We start from the raw sequence: 19,023 nt of genomic DNA, 5'->3' as shown, positions 1-19,023 counted from the left end.
GGTGTCCAGCACTCTTGGTGGGGGTGGGATGGGAAGACAGCCGAGGCTGAGGAAGGGAGGAGAAGGATCGCTAAGCTCCCAAGCAGGAAGCCCTTGGCCGTCAGAAGAGACACTGGAGGAAGGCGGCTCTCTCCCAGGGCACCTCACACCTCTTGGTGGGCCCGGGGCCAGCCAGTCCCAGGCTGTGGAGTCAGGAAGTGATGGGTCTTGGCTGTGGCCCGCCCAGGTCCCAGGCTGGAGGAAGTGGTAGGCTGAGGCCGGTTTTGAGTTGACTGGGGGCCCAAGCGGCGTAGGCTCTGCAAATGCCAAGGCCTGAGGTGCCAGGTATGGGGCAATGGCCGGAGGCTGCAGGCCACAAGCCTGGGAGAGGCTGGGAGAGGGGAGAGGGTTTTGCAGCAACTCTGGGTGGCAGGGCCTCTGCAGAAAGGGCTGAGCTCACCTTAGGCAACCCGCACCTCCCAGCTGAGGATGAGTGGGCCCGGCCCTTAACTCAGCTCCACTCCTGCTTCCCCTCCCACTTCCTGGGTTCCAGCCTCCGCCGGCTCACCCTTCTCTCCCTGGCTCTCCTCCCTTCTCTTTTCTCTCCCCAGTCCCTCCCCAGACAGCTGGGCCAGAACCATGATGGGGGCTGGGCTCCAGGCCTGACACAGTGAAGGCAACAGCAATCTCGTGTCTCAAAGTCACGGCTGGTGCAGAGAAGCTGCTCTGTAAATTTTGCTGAACAAATAGAGGCCCAGAGTGAGTTCTGGGAGTGCAGCTTGGGGAGTGAAAGGAGAGCCCCTCGGGCCTGGAGGGTGGAGGAGAGGCTTTGGCCAGGGGGAGCGGGCCCAGCTTTGGGCCTGTGCCTTTCCTCATCCCCACCTTCTCCTCCTCCTTTGGGCATCCCCTTACCCCTCCACCCCCCATGCCCCCACCAGGCACTGCCTCCCCTCAGGACCTCTTGGGAGAGCCTCTTGTGTCTCCCAAGTCAGGGAAGCCTAGGGTCAAGTTCTTCAGTGAAGCTGAACCTCTCTGGGCCTCTTGTGTGCAGTGAGGTGACACACAGGTGGTGAGTCACAGAAGCACTCATCCTCAGGCTGGGAATGAAGTGTGAGAGTGACAGTTAATGTTTATTGAGCACCTATTGTATGCAGGGAGCTTATGGTTTACAGGCATTGCCCTGCTGATTGTTCTAACACCCTGCTGGGGCATGTTTAATTTTTATGCCCTGTTTATGGATGGGGAAATCAAGGCTTGAAGCCCCGTCTGTGATAGATTTGCAGCAAGAGCGTCAGGAAGTTGGAGGCTGCTGGGAAGACAGGCAGGTTTTAAGTCTGGGTGTGTTTATTTATTTATTTATTTTAAATTAATTAATTTTGGGGGCTTCCCTGGTGGCGCAGTGGTTGAGAATCTGCCTGCCAATGCAGGGGACACGGGTTCGAGCCCTGGTCTAGGGAAGATCCCACATGCCGCGGAGCAACTAGGCCCATGAGCCACAACTACTGAGCCTGCGCGTCTGGAGCCTGTGCTCCGCAACAAGAGAGGCCGCGATAGTGAGAGGCCCGCGCACCGCGATGAAGAGTGGCCCCCACTTGCCACAACTAGAGAAAGCCCTCGCACAGAAACGAAGACCCAACACAGCCATAAATAAATAAATTTAAATTAATTAATTTTTTTGGCGGCGTTGGGTCTTTGTTGCTGCGCGCGGGCTTTCTCTCGTTGCGACGAGCCGGGGCTACTCTTCGTTGCGGTGTGCGGGCTTCTCGTTGCGGTGGCTTCTCTTGTTGCGGTGGCTTCTCTTGTTGCGGAGCATGGGCTCTAGGTGCGTGGGCTTCAGTAGTTGTGGCACGTGGGCTCAGTAGTTGTGGCTTGGGGGCTCTAGAGCACAGGCTCAATAGTTGTGGTGCACAGGCTTAGTTGCTCCGTGGCATGTTGGATCTTCCCAGGCCAGGGCTCAAACCCGTGTCCCCAGCATTGGCAGGCGGATTCTTAACCACTGAGCCACCAGGGAAGCCCCAAGTCTGGGTGTGCTTAAAGGAGAGCTTACAAGGAGAAGAAAGGCGGGACAGGGAGGAGGACTTGGGAAGTTGCCTGACAGAGAGAAAGAGCAGGGACCAGGAGCATTTGGGACAAGTTGGGGAATGGCTTGAATGCCAGGCTACGCACCCTCAGTGCTTCCCTGGTTAAGAGTTGGCCCCGCGGTACTGGACGGGGATCCTGGGGAGGGAAGAGGGGTGCAGGGAGCCTGGGAATGAGCCCCCGCCCCGCCGCTCTCCATCCAGGCTGGCCTCCTTCCTTCCTGCCCCTCCCCGCCCCTCACATTCCCACCTCCTCCAACCCTCTGCTCACACTGTCCCCTCCCCCTAGGACACACACTTGACAAATAAGGAAACAGGAAACTGAGGACCGGAGAGATGAAATGACATCCTCTCCTGCCCCCCAACACCGAGGGAGTGGAGGAGCCTGGCAGCAGAAGGCTGGCTCACTCGACAGCTAGGAAGGGGAAGCAAAAGCTTTTTCTAACTGGGGATAATTAATTGGTTGTTGTCTGTGACTCATTACTCTAATATTGCCAATTAAGGATGGGGTAGGACAGAAGGCAGCTCTCAGGCCATCCCCACAGGGGCCCCTGAAGACTCTGCATCTGTGGGAGGCAGCACAGTGTCAAAACCAGCTTCTCTGTAGCAAGAGGGACACAGGTCGGATGCCTGGTGGAACTTCCAGCCCGAGACATTGAAGGAGACAGTCAACTCTCTTGCACTTCTATAGTATGTTTGCCTTTTGAAGGGTGTTTTAAGCTTCTTTTGACCCCCTCTCTCTTACGGATGGGGCTTCAGGAAGAGGAAGTGATTTATTCAAGCCGAGGAGTTGAAGGCACGGCTTGCACTCCCAGTCCTGTGCCCTCTCCCCCGTTCCACACCAAACAGTCTTGTCTGGGATGCGTTGGTTACTTACTCAATCAACAAACCTGTCCTGATACCTGCCCTGAGTCCAGGGGTCACAGGTATATCAAACCTGGTTCCTCCCTCCCTTGAAGGGCTCCTAAGTGGGTGGGGAGCAGATCAGAACTGACATCCAGACCACCCAGGGTGATCAGTGCCGGGGCCCAGGGACACCGCAGGCAGGAAAGCTTGCCTGAGCTGGTGTCCGAGAGAGTTAGCCCATCATGTCACGCCAGAGTGGGGAAGGCAGGGGAGCTGCGTGTTACAAGAGTGTCTTGTGTTTGGGAACTGAAAGCGATTTGGCCCAGTGCAGCTCTGGTGTTAGGAGGGAGAGCGTGTGGCCAAGGGGACCTGAGCCAGAGGCTGTGCTGGGGAGCCTGCACTCCATCCTGGGAGGTGGGAGCCCAGTCGGACTTGGTCTGTGCAAGGACCACTCTGGTTCAATCACGGAGAATGCGCTGAAGGGCCTTGAGTGGAGGCGGGGACGGCAGGGAGCTAGACAAGAAAGGCTGAGGCCTCAACTAGGGGGAGGGGTCTGAAAAGAAGTAGCAAAGGGAGGGATTCTAGAGGCACCTAGACGGTGCATTCAGCAGACTGGCTGCAGAAGAGAATTTTGATGATGCCTCCCTTCATCCCATGATTTCCACCTGGCTGGATGAGGCCATTCCTGGAGTCGGGAAACCATGCTGTGCCCAGGGGGTGTGTGAGAGGCGGCGCGGTCTCAGGAGTGTCCAGGAATAGCGCAGTGGGGGCGGGTGGAACACAGACAAAATAACCCCCCCCCTCCACCCCACCATTGCCTACATCTGTCAATGGGAGCCCCTTCCACCATGGCAGGAAGACACCTGCTGCTGGGAAATCCATCAGCACTCCTTCACCCTTCACCCTCCACACAGCCATCCCAGGATAACCTACCTCACCAGTTCACAGCACTGCCCTTCGCTCCGCTGTCCCCTCTGCCTGGAATGCCTTCTCTCTGGTCTCTGCCTCTCAAGGCTCATCGCAGATCTCTTTTCCTCTAAGAAGTGTCCCCTTCAGACAAAAGAGTCAGGCCTCCTTCCCTTCCTCTCCCCTTCCCCTGGGCTCCCGCAGCACCTCGGGCCTGGGCTGCCCATGTGGGTCGTGACATCCTGTTTCTCCCGCTGGACTGTGAGTGTGCTGAAGGCAGGGCCTGGCTCAGAGGAGGACCTCAGGCAAGGAGTAGGAGGATGACTGAGCCGGTGACTTGAGGAGCAAGTGAGGAAGCCAGTGAGGGCGGGGAGGCTGGACCCCCGATGAGCTCCCGGGTGAGCACCCCAAGGAGCATTGGGTGGTGTGGAGAGTAGGGGCGCATGCTGCATTCCAGTGCCCCTGGCTGTGGCTGACAGGGAGGGATGCTGACTCAGCCAAGGGACCTCCCAGGCCACCCTTGGAGAATCAGGCTCTGCCAGTGGGAGGAGGAGGGCGTGAGTTTCCCAGCTGGCTCCCCACGTTCTTGTCCTATCAACACCACGTGGGCCTGTGACAGGGCTATGGGGCAGGGAAGAGTGGATCTCGCTCAGGAATCAAGGTGGGCTCCCTGGAGGAAGCGGCCTTTGGAATAGGCTCCAGGGTGTGACTGGAGTCAGCCAGATGCACCTGGCCATTCCTGGCTAAGGGAGCTGCGGCCTGAACTCTACCCTGCCTCCTCCAGTGACTTAGTGTGTGGCCTTAGACAAGGCCAGACCCTTTCTGGGCCTCAGCTTGCTGTGGGTGAGGTGGAGGTACAAACCCACGCCCCAAGGGTCCAGTTAGATAACAGATACCAACGTGTCTCACGTCCTGAACAGGACAGACCACTGTTCCAACTTGGGGAAAACGTGTCCTCCCTACACACTTTCAAAGGGATGGCTGTTCCCTTCTCCGGTGCTTTGGGGGAAAGGGACCCAGCAGGTCAGAGAGGAGCCCTCTGAGCTTCAATTCTCCCACTTCTAAACTGGCGATGATAAGGGCCATTTTATCCTATAAACCTTGCAGTTTTGCCATGAGGATAAGAAAATGGGAGATGATATTATTGCATCCATGAGAGAGAGGAGAGGCTGGCAGAGGCTGCAGCGCAGGGAGCTACGGATTTATTGCTGTAATAAAGCCAGGCCGTCGCTGGCTTTTGGGAACCCCCGCACCCCACCTCCTCCTCTCTGAACGGCACTGAGGGGGCCGGGCGTGGTCGTGCCACGCTCCAGGGGAGACGAATAAGCTCTTGTTCATGACCTCTGTGACCACCTTGAGTGTCTGCTTAGGGAGCATGTATGGGGCAGGAGGTGATGGGCGTCAGCAAGAGGCTGTGGCCACTCCCCACCCTGTGGCCTTGGCCAGGCCCCCTGCAGGGCGCTGGGATAATCCCTCCTAAGGGCCCCCAGCTCTTCTGCTCCTGTCTCCCCAAGGGCAGATGCAAGCCACAGGATGGTCGGGGAAGGATGGGGTGCTCCAGGCTGAGCCTGGCTTCATCCTCCTGCCTAATGAGCCACTCTGAGTGCACCCTGGCAGAAGCAAGGGCAGACAGAGGCCTAATTGCCCAGCTCCCTGTAGCCCAGAAAAATAAATCCAGCCTCTTAGGCTGTCAGGAGCTGGCTGGGGGGTGGGGATTTTAATCCTTTTCCCTGCTCGGCCCTAATGCTGAGATCCATCTCAAACCTCCCTAGGCTGCCCCCTCCCCCAAATCTCCTGGGTCAGAGCCAGAGTAATCCTGCCAGGGCTGCCCAGCTCTCTCTTCTGGGAGCTCCACACTCCGTTCCCAGCTGACATTCACTAGTCTCCCCGTTAGGAACCTGGCGAGGATGAAACAGGCGGATGATTGGAGGAGCCAGTGTGCCCGAGGTGCAGCCTGCAGGTGGACAGACTAAGCGGGGAGGCACCCCTCAATCGCTCTCCAGTCTCTGCAAGGCTGTGTGGTGCTGAGGGCACAGCTGGACTCTGGGGCCTCAAAGCAGAGCCGGGACCCCAGGAGTGGCACAGGGAGCTGAGCTCAGCCACGTGGAAGGAGCTGTGCCAGGCGGAGCCAGCACGCGGGGAAGGGCTGCCTTGGGACAGACTAGAAAACCTAGAAACAACCCACACACATCTGAGAGTGTGCTGTGTGGTAGACAATCATGGAAATCATTGCAAATATCACAAACCGTACAGGGACAGCTGAAGTATCCATCTGGTAAAAGTAAAATTAGATCTCTGTCTTTTAACTCAAATCACAAGAAATTCCAGATGGATAAAATGTATTTTCTTCTTTTTTTAAGCTCCTTTTTTTCTGTTTAGGAAGCACACATTTGTTGAGAAAATTCAAACAACTCGGAAAGATGTAAAGTAAAAGAAATTCTAATCTTCATGCTTTAGAGGAAAGGCTTTAAAACCTCTCTCCATACACGTATACACACATATAGAGCTATAGATAGGTGGATTACAGATTCAAGTGTAAACAAAGAGAAATTATCAGTGTAAAATATGAGTTAAATATATGATCGTGGGCCACCTTCCTTAAACACGATACCAAAGGCAAAAACCCATAAAGGAAAAGAGGGGTAGATTTGACTGAGTAAAAATTTAAATATTTTAAACAAAAAGCATGAAAAACAAAATTAAAGTCAACTGATAAAATAAGAAAAAATAGACAATCTACATGAAAGTTACTACTCTTACATAGAGAAAGCTTTTATAAACCCATAAGAAGCCAGTTGTCCCAAACAAAAGCTGCCAGGCTCTGTGCCTTTGCACCTTCCGCTCCCTCCCTCTGCCCTTACCTTGTCAGGTAAGCCCATTCCAGCAAGCCCATTCCTTTCAGCTTTGCTGCAAGCATCTCCTCCTCCAGGAAGCCCTCCAGACCATCCCTTCCCCCATAACTGGAAGTGTGCTCCTTGGCAGCCCTTGCTTGCCCCATTCGCCACGCTCGTTTCTAGGATTGGCGTTGCCTGCTGGCTGGTCAGTCTTCTGTGCAGGTTGCTCAGAGGAGAGTCCAAGCCTGATCTGTCTCCCAGTGTCCAGGGCTCAGCACGTGTGTAGAATGACTGGAAGAGAGTGGTGGCGTGGATGTGGAGGGGAGATGCTGGAATTTAGTTTGGTGTGGGGTATGAAGTAGGGGTCTAATTATATATTTTTTTACCAAACGGATGTCCAGATGTCCCAGTACCATCTGTTGAATTCTCCATCCTTTCTGTACTAATTTACCTGGTATTAATCCTGTGTCCATCCTTCCAGGCCATTCCCTGTCTTTGGGTCTCAGTTTCTCCAGTTCTTAATTGGACCTTTAGAGGATGAGGCAAGATGATCTCTGAAATCTTTTCTAACTCTGAAATTCCAAGGTTCCTGCCCTGGCACTGCCTGTGACTTGCTGTGTGACCTTGGGCAAGGCCTTGCCTCTCTGAGACAGTTTCCTCCTTGGTCAGACAAGGATAATTACATGTCCTGCTTCTTGTTGCTTTGGGATAGTTGAAGAAGCTGGACGCACCCAGAGCTGGGTGTGAATTCTGGCTCCATCATTATGTTTGCCCTTTGTGACCTTGGGCAGCTCACTTCCCCTCTCTGAGTCCTGGTTTCCTCCGACTATTCCGTCTGCTTTGCAGAGCTGTGGAGAGGGCAAGATGCGAAGGAGCAGGTAGAGGGCTCTTAGGACTGCCCCACCCCCAACTCTGCTAAGTGCTCACATAGGGCTCTGTCCTCCGTGGCCAGCGATGTGGGATCTTCTTCCTTCAGCCGTGCTGGCTGCTAGGACTGCAGCCTGCAGAGCTGGGCCTGACCTCTGCATCCCCCTGACCCTGGCACCGACCCTGGGCTGGGAGGAGGTGATCTCCTTGGCTGTCTTCATCAGCTGGGGAAATGTGATGTAGAGCTGGGGGCGGGGAAGACTTGATCACTGTCTTCACATAATTAAAGGGCTGTCAGACACGAAATGATAATTACAGGAACGATCATGGATTTGGCAACGTACAGCTTACATCTGTAATCCCATTTGAGCCTGGCAGTCCTCCTGTGAGGTAGAGGTGATGTCATCCTCACGAACAGAGGAGGAAGCTGAGGCTTGAGGTCCTGAGTGATTGGCCCGCAGCCAGGCGGCTAGTGGTAGAGGGTGGGGAATGAAAATCCAGCTCTTGATTGTATTCCCCCACGCCCTGGTCATTTGACCCCAATGTTCTTGCCCTTTTGCTGGACTTGTTCTCTGTGGTGTCAGAGAACCAGCTGCAGGGTGGCAGCCGAGGAGGCAGAAATCAGCTGCACCTCAGGCAGGGATGGAGGCAAGGACAACAACTTCTGACACCCTGCCGTTGCCAGATACTTCTGTCCAACACTGCCATCCCCATTTTACAGAGCAGGAAGCCGGCGCTCAGGGAGGATAAAGCAATGTCTTCTCCAAGGTCACCCATTTAGTAGGTGGCCAGTCACACCCAGTGTTCCTGGACTCCCAAACACAGCCTGCCTCTATCCGGCTGCTGTCTCAGAGGGAAGAATTTTCAGCCCAGAGGAGGGCCCTGTAGCACCCACAGGGAGAGTGCCCGTCTCTGCCCCGGAGGACAGGCAGGGAACAGGAGTCCAGCGAGACAGCTCTGCCTCCGCCAGTGAACCTGAGGTCATGCTGGCATTAAGGGCGGGGAGGCGGCTCGCGCTCAGGGGCCGTCCTGACGCAGATTTCAGTCTCCAGGGTCAATTCTGGGGACCCAAGGGAGGTGCTCCAGACCCCGGGGGGACCCCAGCAGCGTGAGCAGTGTCTGTGTGTGTTCTGGCCCAGGGCCACGGTCTGGGGTGGGCAGGGGCCCACAGCGGGCAGCACGCGGCAGCAGCGGGGCCTGCGCCCACGCGTCCTGTGCGGGGCTGGGGTTTGTGGCTGCAGCGCTCTGTGACCCCGTGAGCCCCAGCTGCTCATAGGCTCTCTGTCCACACACACATTCTCCTCTAAATGCAGAAGGCTGGGGGTGCGACAGAGACAAGAGGGGTGAGGAGAAGACGTGACAGCCAACGGGAGACAGTGAGCAGGAGAAACTGGCATACGGTTGCCCGGTGTGGGATGGAGGGTCTCGTCTTCCTGGAGGGTGGGGGCAAGAGTGGAGGAGACGGGGTGGGGCCGGGCCTCTGGGTTTCTCCGCCACAGTCACCCCTGTAACAGGGATGGAGCCCCCTGCCCCACCCGCAGCCAGGGCCCGTCCCCTTCCCCAGCTGCTCTCAGCCCTTCTTCCTTGCGCCTTGACCGTCATCCTGCTCCCAGGCAGCTGCAAGACTGGAAGGAAGGGGCTGTGGTGTCACAGTGGGAGCTCCTTCCCTTGGTTCCCTGGGGACCCCAGGCTTCACCTGAGGATAAATCTGGGGTTGGATGATGTCCTTGTCCACTGGTGGCCCTGAGACCGCCCTGCATCCCCACCGCGTCCACACCTTCTTCTGTTCCTCACAGCATGTCTGAGCACCGCCTTGTGATCCGAGGGATGTGGGCCCAGGGTGCACAGAGATACCTCAGCCATCCCTGCCCTGAAGGAGTCCATAGCCCAGTGAACTGTCCCTTAGTGTGCACCTACTGTGTGCCGCTTGATGTATATCACCTCATTGAACATCAACCCTCCACAGTAGGGGGTGTTATTCCCATTTTATAGGTGAGGAAACTGAGGCTCAGAGGGGTTAAGTAACTCACCCAAGTGGCAGAGCCAGGTCTATCTCCCTCTCGAGCCTGAGCTCTTTCCACCGCCACAATTCAGAATGTGATTGACAGTCAAGTTGATGGGTACCAAGAGTCTGTGCAGAAGCAGTTAAGAAAGGGAGGTCCTGGGACTTCCCTGGTGGTCCAGTGGTTAAGACTTCCACTTCCCCGCCGTACTTCCACTGCAGGGGGCGTGGGTTCGATCCCTGGTAGGGGAACTAAGATCCCACACGCCACGCGGCATGGCCAAAAGAAAGAAAAGAAAAAAGAAAAGGAGGTCTTGGGAGCAGGAGGGATGGGAGAGCTTCCTGAAGGAGAAGAAGGCTTGGCCTAGAGTGTGGACTCCAGCAAGAGAGGATAAAGGACTCTCAGGGGGCCGAGCTGGGTCTGGGATTAACATGCCTGGGTCCCAGAGGGCAAGGGTGGGTTTTGGGAGAGCTGTGTGGGGCTGGTTCCCAATGGGGCGGTAGAGGATTGCCTCCTGCCGGGGCACCTGCATTCAACCCCACCTCCACTGCTCCCCAACTTGGTCACCTTGTATGCATTGCTCAATCTCTGACTCACCTCCACTCATCCATATTTGCAAATTAGCAAAGAGTGCCCCTTCCCCAGGGATCTTGACTGTTATCTGCTAGAAAACTGTCATGACAAATAAGGACATCAATGGTGACCATGATGTGAGTGGCACTTCTTAGTGTTGGCACTTCTTGCTCAGCCATATGTGGTGGCCCTTCTCTGAGTCTCGGTGTCTTTGTTTGCTCTGAGTTGGGGATAAATACCCAGGCATTGTACAGACTGGGAGGTGATGGAGGGCCAGTGGCCCCCCCATCCCTGCCAGCGTGGCCGTGGCCTCACAGCCTGCCTCTCTGGAGCAGGGCCAGGCTGGCTTGTTGCGGGGCGGAGCTGGCTCAGGCCCCTCTCCTGTAACACGCCCTGACAAGGACCATTAGTGCCATTTGGAGCCTCTTTGTCAGTGCAGCTGCTCCCCAGGCCACTTCCTCCCCCAGTTCCTGGCCTTTCCTCCCCTTTCTTCCAGCCCCTGCCATTCAGTTTTTTCCTCTGATTGTTCTTAGAGTGACCTGCCCCCTCCATCCCTACTGTGGATGGGGCCTCTTCATCCCCATGTACAGGCTCCCTGTGGCCATGGGACCTCTGGCTTTCAGCTCCCGGGACTTTCATCCCTGGGTGGCCCCCAGCCCCAGCTCATGCCTGGTTCCAATAATGGGGGTCCTAGTTCTTTGTTGCGGTTCCCAGGGGTAGGGAGGGGCGGTAGCCCCTTATTCTTGCCCTGTCCTCCCTGCCCCACTCTCGGGATCCAGCCAAGTGAGGACCGTGGCCCTTAGTGCACAGGACCCCTGTGTGCTGCGGGCCCTCCTGACACCTGCGGTCTTTCTGGCCACCTGTCAGAATTGCCCCTGGGTCCTGCATCACACATCACCATAGGACATTCCCCACCCCCCGGCACCTGTGGCGGGTTCTCTACCTGCCACTGTCCCTGCAGCTATTTCCCTGGTCCCACGGGACTCCATGCTGCTGGCCTGGGACAGGACCCATCATAGGCGGAGGCTTACCCCTCCCCCGGGCCCTTCTCAGAACCTTGTCCTGTGGCCAGAGGCCTCTCACCTGCTGAGGCAGAGTGAGCTCTGTGGACAGATGGCCACTCACCACTGCTGACTCGGGGTTCACAAAAGACCAAGGGCTCCTCTGTGGGGGTAGGGTGGTAAGCCCCCGGTGAAATCTCTCCTGGGTGGGCATACTCATGCCAGAGTAGGAGAGAGGATCTTTGCTCACCTGCCATCCCACTATCGAATCTTTCCTAAGTTGCCACCTACCCTGGGAATGTGAAGACCACCCAGATCTTCAAGGTGCCTACAGTGTAGCAGGGGGGACCGACATATAGAAGGACAGTTCTAGAACTGCAGGGTCTGTGCCTTAACCGACATGGGTGCAACAGTTATGGAAGCTCTGAGGAGATGGGATTCGCCCTGCTGGGACAGGGCAGGCCTCCGGGAGGAGGAGGGTTGCCCTATGGACCAGAGAGCGGTTGCTTTCTAGATGGAGGCATCAAGAGGTTAAACTGGGATTAGAACCGTAGCTCCAAGCTGGCTGTCCGGCGCAGGAAGGATCAAAGAAGCCCGGAAAGCTGCGGGGAGCCCGGCAAGGGGCCCAGGAAGTGGCCGGGTGAGAGATGCTGAGCTCCTCCAAGCCCTCCAGCCCCTCAAGGTGGAGGGTGGTCTTGGTTGTCTCCTGCACTGACTTCCCCTCAAGGGCTGTTGTTTGTACTGATGATCTCAGCAGTTTCCCAGAGAGCAGGATGTTCCAAGCTTGTTGTGCTTCTGAGATAAGGGGACGGATGAAAGCAGAGATGAGCCCAAGGGCCCAGCGGAAGTGCCTGCAGACCTCTCGGGAAGCAGCAGAGGTGGCGTCAGCACCCCCCTGCCCACCCCCCCGCCAGGAGAGAGAGGCCACCCCTGCTGGGGGTTGTAGAACACCGCATTCCTTCAACTCGAGAGGCTGGGGCACTGCTCTGTAATCCTCTTCTAACTTGCTGTGTGACTTGGGCAAGTCACTTCACCTCTCTGGGCCTCCGTGTAGCAGGGGGCAGAGGTGAGGAAGAACACCTACTTTGCAGGCGTGTGTGAGGAGGGAAGAAGGTGAGGAATGTGACCCCTCAGACTGCGGCTCACCCTCCCAGTGTGAAGGCTTAGGCAGATATGGCCTTTGCTCCTGGAGACTGGTGTACACTGGCAGGGCCTCAGGCTGCAGCACAAAGGGCCCAGCTCTGGCTCCCCACTGTTTTGTGACTTCGGCCTCAGTGATGTTGGATAGGTCACTTCCCTCTCTGAGCCTCAGGTCCCCACCCGTGTGAAGAGGGCAGTAATCCCTGCCTGGCAGTTGGGCTACAAAGGGGGAGGGGTGGGAAGATTCTGGGTGGAGGTGGCCTGAGGGGCCATCCCTGCCCCGCTTGACCCCTTTCCTCGTTTGGCCCCTCCAGTGGGAGCGCCTCTGGTTCCTGCTCCTCACCTTCACCTTCGGCCTCACGCTCACCTGGCTGTACTTCTGGTGGGAAGTCCACAACGACTACGATGAATTCAACTGGTGAGTGGGTATCAGGGGGCGGGGGCCTGGGGCCTGGTCATCCGGCGGCTGAGACGGGGTGGGGGAAGGGCTTGGGTTTGAGTCTCTCTCCCAGGCTGGTCCTCAGGGCTCTGCCACCACTGGCCACCAAATCTCTGTATAGCCTTGGGGGCACAGTCCTCTGGAGAGAACAGAGGCTTAGCGAGGAGCTGAGACCAGCTGGGGAGAACAGGGAACTCCTTCCTCATGCTGCTCTCATGAAAATCGGAATGTAAGGTGGGGGCAGGGCTCAGCTGGGGGCTGGGACCTCTGGACCCCTTTGTAGACAAGGACTCCAAGGCCCAAAGAGACCAAGGCCTCAGCAGAGAAGGTGGCCCCAGACCCCAGGCCTCCTAGCTCCCTGAGCAGGGCCTTGGGCAGGGCTGGTAGGTGGTTCTAGGAAAGCTCAGGGTCCTTTGTGGACAGCAGCCTCGGGTCCAAGGGCAGAGCCGAGGCTGGTACCTGGGTGCACGAGGGCACCTGTTTCTTCCTCACCCCCACCCCTGCTCCCCCATTGTCTGCCTTTGTTAAACAGTGAAAGGCACAGAGGAGGGGACGTTCCCTCGGTTCTAGTGGGAACTCCCCCATTGACAGGTGTGGAAACTGAGGCCCACGTTCACACAACCAGTTGGGGGGCAGAGCTGGGGCTTGGCAGCCAGTGCTCCCTCTCCATCCAGTGCTGCCTTTTCCTTTTGGTTAGAAGTTCAGGGGCTTCCCTGGTGGCGCAGTGGTTAAGAATCCGCCTGCCAATGCAGGGGACACGGGTTCGAGCCCTGGTCCGGGAAGATCCCACATGCCGCGGAGCAACTAAACCCATGCGCCACAACTACTGAGCCTGCGCTCTAGAACCCGTGAGCCATGACTACTGAGCCCGCGTCCCACAACTACTGAAGCCCACACGCCTAGAGCCTGTGCTCCGCAACAAGAGAAGCCACCGCAATGAGAAGCCCGTGCACCACAATGAAGCATAGCCCCCTCTCGCGACAACTAGAGAAAGCCCGCGCACAGCAACGAAGACCCAATGCAGCCATAAATAAATAAATAAATAAATTTAAAATAAATAAATTAAAAAAAAAGAAGTTCAGCTCAGTGTGACCATGGGCACATAAGTGTGAGTCCTCAATAACTGACCTCATCAGGTCTTTCTGAGGATGAAATAAGATGATGGACACGAGAGGGCTCCAAGCTCACCTAAACCCGAGGGCTGCTTCCTGGGAGGCCGAATCTCCAGCTGCCATTATGTTAGAATTTAGGACTTCTGGACTCTGGGCTTCTGCTGGGCTGTGGTCCTAGGATTTTGTGATGATCCTAAGATTCGGTTCTTGGAGCCTGAGCATCCACTCCCCTCTGCGTGGCACTAGGCTGTGCTTCTGTTATTAATGAGCGCAATAAAGGACCGGCTGCCGTCCCGCCGCAGCCCAGCAAGATGAGCCGGAGCCCCAGCCGAGTCCCAGAGGTGGCCCCTGGCCTTTATTAAATGCCATAAATCAATTATTCATCCTTCAGGTATCCAAAGCACAGGCACTGCTGTGGGCAAATGGGAACATTCCCTGCTGGCCCTCGACTGTAGACCTTGGACAGTTCTGCTGAACTGCAGGTCTTTTGCCCAGGTGATGGTCTACCCCCAACATGTACAGAAGGAGAAGCTAAGGCCCAGAGAGGGGTAGGACTCACCCAGGGCCACACAACCAGTTGGTGCCAAATGCACATACTGGGGACAGTCGAGGAGACTGAGGCTCAGAGAGGTTAAATAGCCTTTCCAAAGTCACACAGCAAGATGCAGTCAAATCTGGGACAGGGACTTGAACCCCCCTGACTGTATCATGCTGTCCACGGAGCTACCCCACTCTGCCCAGAGAGTGAGCTCCCTGTCACTGGGCAGCTCAAGCAGAGGAGGGAGGCCTGCCCTGTCGAAGAGGCTGCGGAGGGAAGGGCTGCCTGGGGCTTAGGGATGGCCTGAGGACCTGCAGCTCCCTCACCCTGTCACCTCAGTTTCCTGGAGTCGGTGCTGGGATTCAGGAGCCCCTGGCCTGGTCCTCAGGGTCTAGAGAGTCTCCAGGGATAGCTCATGAAGCAAGAGAAGGTGAGTGAGACCGAGGTGGTCAGGGCTAGACAGGGAAAGCCAGGAAGGGACCATCTGGGCTGTTGCCGTCCGGGGCGGGGGGCTCCCTGCCAAAAGGGGGGAGAGACAAGTGGAGCCAGAACACTTTGCAGGAATAGTCACCAGGGCCGGGGCCTACCCTCCTTTGGTCCTCAGTTTCCCCAACAGATTTTCCACTGGGATCTGAGGGTGAGGGCCAGGGGAGGGCAGATGCCCCATAGTGTCCTCCTGGTGTCCCCTCCCAGCCCCCTGCCCAGGCCCAAGACGGCAGCAGGCCTGAAGCTGCCTGGCGCCGGCTCAGTTTCTCTGACAACCGTGTGCAAGTTGCTGCCTTCTCTGAGCCTCAGTTTCCCCAGTTGTACAGGGAGGATATGGGTGGTTCAGTCTTCCTGGAGAGCAACTAAGCAGCATCTATCAGGAGCCTTAAAAAGTTCATTCCCTTTGGCCCTGTAATCCTATTTGTAGGAGTCTATCCTGAGGAAATAATTAATAATACAGAAAGGTATGTGCAAAAAAAAAACCTGTTAATTTATGATAGTGAATAATTGGAAACTATTAATTGTCGTTAGTAGGAAGTTGGCTTCATATGGTACATTAATTCAATAGAAGACCACGTGACTATTAAAAAAATCACATTTCCTCAGGATTTTAGTGACTTCAGTAAATGCTTGTGTCAATAAGCACAGAGAATTGAGTACTTACCATGTTCCTCACCTCACTTCATCCTCAGGAAACACTATGAAGGGCACTTTGTTATCCCCATCCTGTAGGTGAGGAAACTAAGGCTCAGGGAAGTCAGGTATTACATTTTATCAATCCTAAGACCTCATCTTTTCACATGTTAACATTGAAATTGAGATGAATGTCACAATCAATGGCATCTTAGATTCAGGGGAGACTGTCACCTCCACAGAGTCCTGCAAGCCAGGGGATTTGAATCTGCGCGTGCCTCCTTCTAAAGCCTGAACTCTGACTGCTGTGCTGTATGCAGCGGGGTCCTGGCTTTGCTGTTTACACAAATATATAAGCAGGGTTGCGGGGGGGCTTCCCTGGTGGCACAGTAGTTAAGAATCTGCCTGCCAATGCAGGGGACACGGGTTCAAGCCCTGGTCCAGGAAGATCCCACATGCCGCGGAGCAACTAAGCCCGTGTGCCACAACTACTGTGCCTGCGCTCTAGAGCCCGCGAGCCACAACTACTGAGCCTGCGTCCCACAACTACTGAAGCCCGAGCGCCTAGAGCCCGTCCTCTGCAACAAGAGAAGCCACCGCAATGAGAAGCTGCGCACCGCAACGAAGAGTAGCCCCCACTTGCTGCAACTAGAGAAAGCCTGCGCGCAGCAACGAAGACCCAATGCAGCCATAAATAAATACATAAATAAACAAACAATAAATTTATAAAATAGCAGCCTTCTTAAAAAAAAATATATATATATATATATATAAGCAGAGGGGGGAACCCACTGGAAGGAGTCAGCAAAGTTTTGGTGATGGTTACTTCTGTGCAGTAGAATTAAGGGGAATTGTCTTCTTGTTCATGCTTCTTGGCATGCCCAGGTGTCCCCCGTGAGCCATCCAGAGGCTGACCTATGACCAGGGAGACAATGACCTCCTCACTGAGTGGGCAGGGCCGGGTCACCGAGCGGGCCGCGTGAGAGCTGAGAGCTGGCCGGCCTGAGGGAGCGTCCTGGCTCCCTGGTGGAGGTGTGACCCTTGCCCCTTCTCCTCCTGGCAGGTACCTCTACAACCGCACGGGCTCCTGGAGCGACTGGTCCGTGCCCATCCTCATGACCACAGCAGCCGCCTTCACTTACGTCGCAGGCCTCCAGGTACGTGGGGCTGTCTCAGAGGGCAGGTGGCCCTGTGCCCAGGGGAAGGGAGACCTGGCCTGTGCTGGGCTGACGGAGGGGCCCGCCCTGGTCTGAGGAGGGCAGCTGGCTTTTCTCCTGGCTGCTGGGGCTTGGTTCCTTCAAGGTGGGAGGTCCTCTCGCTTTGCCCCATCCTGGCATGTTTTCCCCCGACCCCGTGGAACACCCCACCGTTAGGCCCCACTGCAGACTTCCTCTTCCAGGAACTTCTGCTTTGGTTCCTGCTCCCAATACGCTACTCCCTCAGACTCAGGTTAGTCCCCAGGCTGGACTGGGGCATCCTGGGGGACAAGGCTGAAGTCTGCTTCAGAATCCTGGAGCCTGGAACTCCCAAAACATTAATTAGGCAGTCCAAGTGAAGCAGGGCCCAGTGACCTCTTGAGGGAAAAATCCTAGAGGAGGAGGAGCCTGGAGGCCTGGAATAATCTGGGAGGAGGCCAGGCTTGGGCTGGGCTGGGCAGGGCTGGGCATTCCCATCGCCTTCAGGGAGGTTTGCTGACTGGCTGAGCCGGGCCCAGAGAGCAGTGGGGAGCAGGGCGTCTGGGGAACTGGCAGAAACCTCCAGGTCACACCTGGTGCCTGACTCTAGCCCTGTGGGCCCCCTGTTCAGGTCCTGGCACTATGTCACATTGCCGTGGGGCAGCAGATGAACCTGCACTGGCTGCACAAGGTAAGGGCTGCCTCCGTGGGGGCTTAGGGAGGAGCGGGGAGGCCGGAGGCCGCAGCAGCGGAGGAGGAACCCGGACACATCTTCCCTCTCCTGCATCGTGATTATAATTGTTCTAGTAGCTAACACTGAGAACTCACTGTGTGCCCAGCACTGTTCTCACGGTCTAGACTGTATGAACTCATTTAACCCTCACAGCAGCCCTGCGATGTTAGGTACTGTTATGATCCCATTTTGCAGTTGGGAAAACTGAGGTACAAAGAGGTTAAGTAACTCACCCAAGGTCTCCCACTTAATAAGTGGAGGGTCCAGGATTTTAGCTCTGTAGCCGTGCACTTAACCAGCACAGGTCACAGCTCCGGCCCTCTGGCTGGCTCTGCCTTCAGTCTCACCCTCTCCTCCTTTTTAGTGAGCTCCTTTTAAAACTCTGATCCAGTGATATTTTTCCCAATTTAAAGCCCTTCCCACCACTTCCATTGCTCCCAGGGTGATCCAAACTCCCCCACCCGGCATTAAGGCTCTGCGTGACTTGGCCCCAGCTGAGGTCTCCCAACTGCTCTCATGGGACTGTCACCCTCAGCTTCTGCCACATGAGACATCTCAGGCCCTCCCAGCATGTCTGCCTCTTCTCTGTTTTACCCCTTCACTCCTCCCTTTCTCTCTCTTCTGGACCCTTCCTTGGTTCTCCTCCCCACCTACACAACCTGGCATCTTAGGCTCCCCCAGCCCCCTCAGGCTCCCCTGCCACAGTCCTGACATCTCATTGTCCATTTCCATCTGTCTCCCTGACCCCAGCCGTGCCTGGTCTGGGAGCTCCATGCAGGCCAGAACTGACTTTCCATCTCCGTGTCCCTGGTGCCCCACGCAGGACTGGGCCCAAAGCAAAGAGGCTTCATACATTCCAGATCCTTGGCTCTCTTGCTTACTGTTCATGGCACGCATGGTGCTGAATACATGTGGCTGATGCCTGCTCTTTCTGAGGGCCTAGTGGGCGCAGGGGTGGCGGTGGCACAGAGCTGACCAAGAGAGAGCCTCTCCCTCCCAGGAACACCTGGGCCTTGGAGGAAAGGACGGGCCACCTCTTTTCCTAGAGCCTGACTCAGAGTGAGCATGCCATTTAGGAAGGGGCAGAAATGTCCAGAAATAACCACGAGCCCATGAGATGGGTCCAGAGTGACTCTGAGGGGAGGCGCTCACTTTCAGCTAGAAAGATACGAAGCAGGAACCGGAAGAAGAACGTGGTGAGCTCCAGTTGGGCTTCGTGGAGCGGGAGGTGCCTGTGGGCATCCAGGGGGACCTCTGAGATCTGGAACTGAGGAGTTAGACCCGGGGGACTGAAATCTTGGAGGGATGAAGAGCAGTGAGCCATGGGACTTCCCTGGTGGCGCAGTGGGTGAGAATCCGCCTGCCAATGCAGGGGACACAGGTTCGATCCCTGGTCCGGGAAGATCCCACATGCTGCGGAGCAACTAAGCTCTTGCGTCACAACCACTGAGCCTGTGCTCTAGAGCCCGCGAGCCACAACTACTGAGCCCGCGTGCCATAGCTACTGAAGCCCGCGCACCTAGAGCCCGTGCTCCGCAACAAAGAGTAGCCCCCACTCGCCAGAGAAAGCCCGCATGCAGCAACAAAGACCCAACGCAGCCAAAAAAAAAAAGCAGTGAGCCACCTCTGGTCCCCTCCCACCTTCCTCCTGCTTGTCACTCTTTCCTAAGATCTCCTCTG

The 19,023-nt window shown here is 56.2% G+C and overlaps 1 protein-coding gene across 8 annotated transcripts in view; it reads left to right on the top strand.

The window, feature by feature from the left end:
* The window catches only part of GDPD5 (glycerophosphodiester phosphodiesterase domain containing 5), a 90,684-nt gene that overhangs the window by 48,754 nt on the left and 22,907 nt on the right, over positions 1-19,023 (top strand). For 5 of the 8 annotated variants that reach the window (XM_007194074.3, XM_057552480.1, XM_057552481.1 and 2 more), the window contains 3 exons: positions 12,542-12,645; positions 16,499-16,592; positions 17,221-17,301. In XM_007194074.3, coding sequence (XP_007194136.1) covers positions 12,542-12,645; positions 16,499-16,592; positions 17,221-17,301 — 279 coding nt within the window. The remainder of the gene's footprint in view (positions 1-12,541; positions 12,646-16,498; positions 16,593-17,220; positions 17,302-19,023) is intronic. The other 3 variants (XM_007194077.3, XM_007194078.3, XM_007194079.3) reach the window with 2 other exon arrangements.

Source organism: Balaenoptera acutorostrata, chromosome 9 (assembly GCF_949987535.1).
Source record: "Balaenoptera acutorostrata chromosome 9, mBalAcu1.1, whole genome shotgun sequence".
NCBI lineage: Eukaryota > Metazoa > Chordata > Mammalia > Artiodactyla > Balaenopteridae > Balaenoptera > Balaenoptera acutorostrata.
This window is presented reverse-complemented; position numbering and strand designations above follow the sequence as displayed.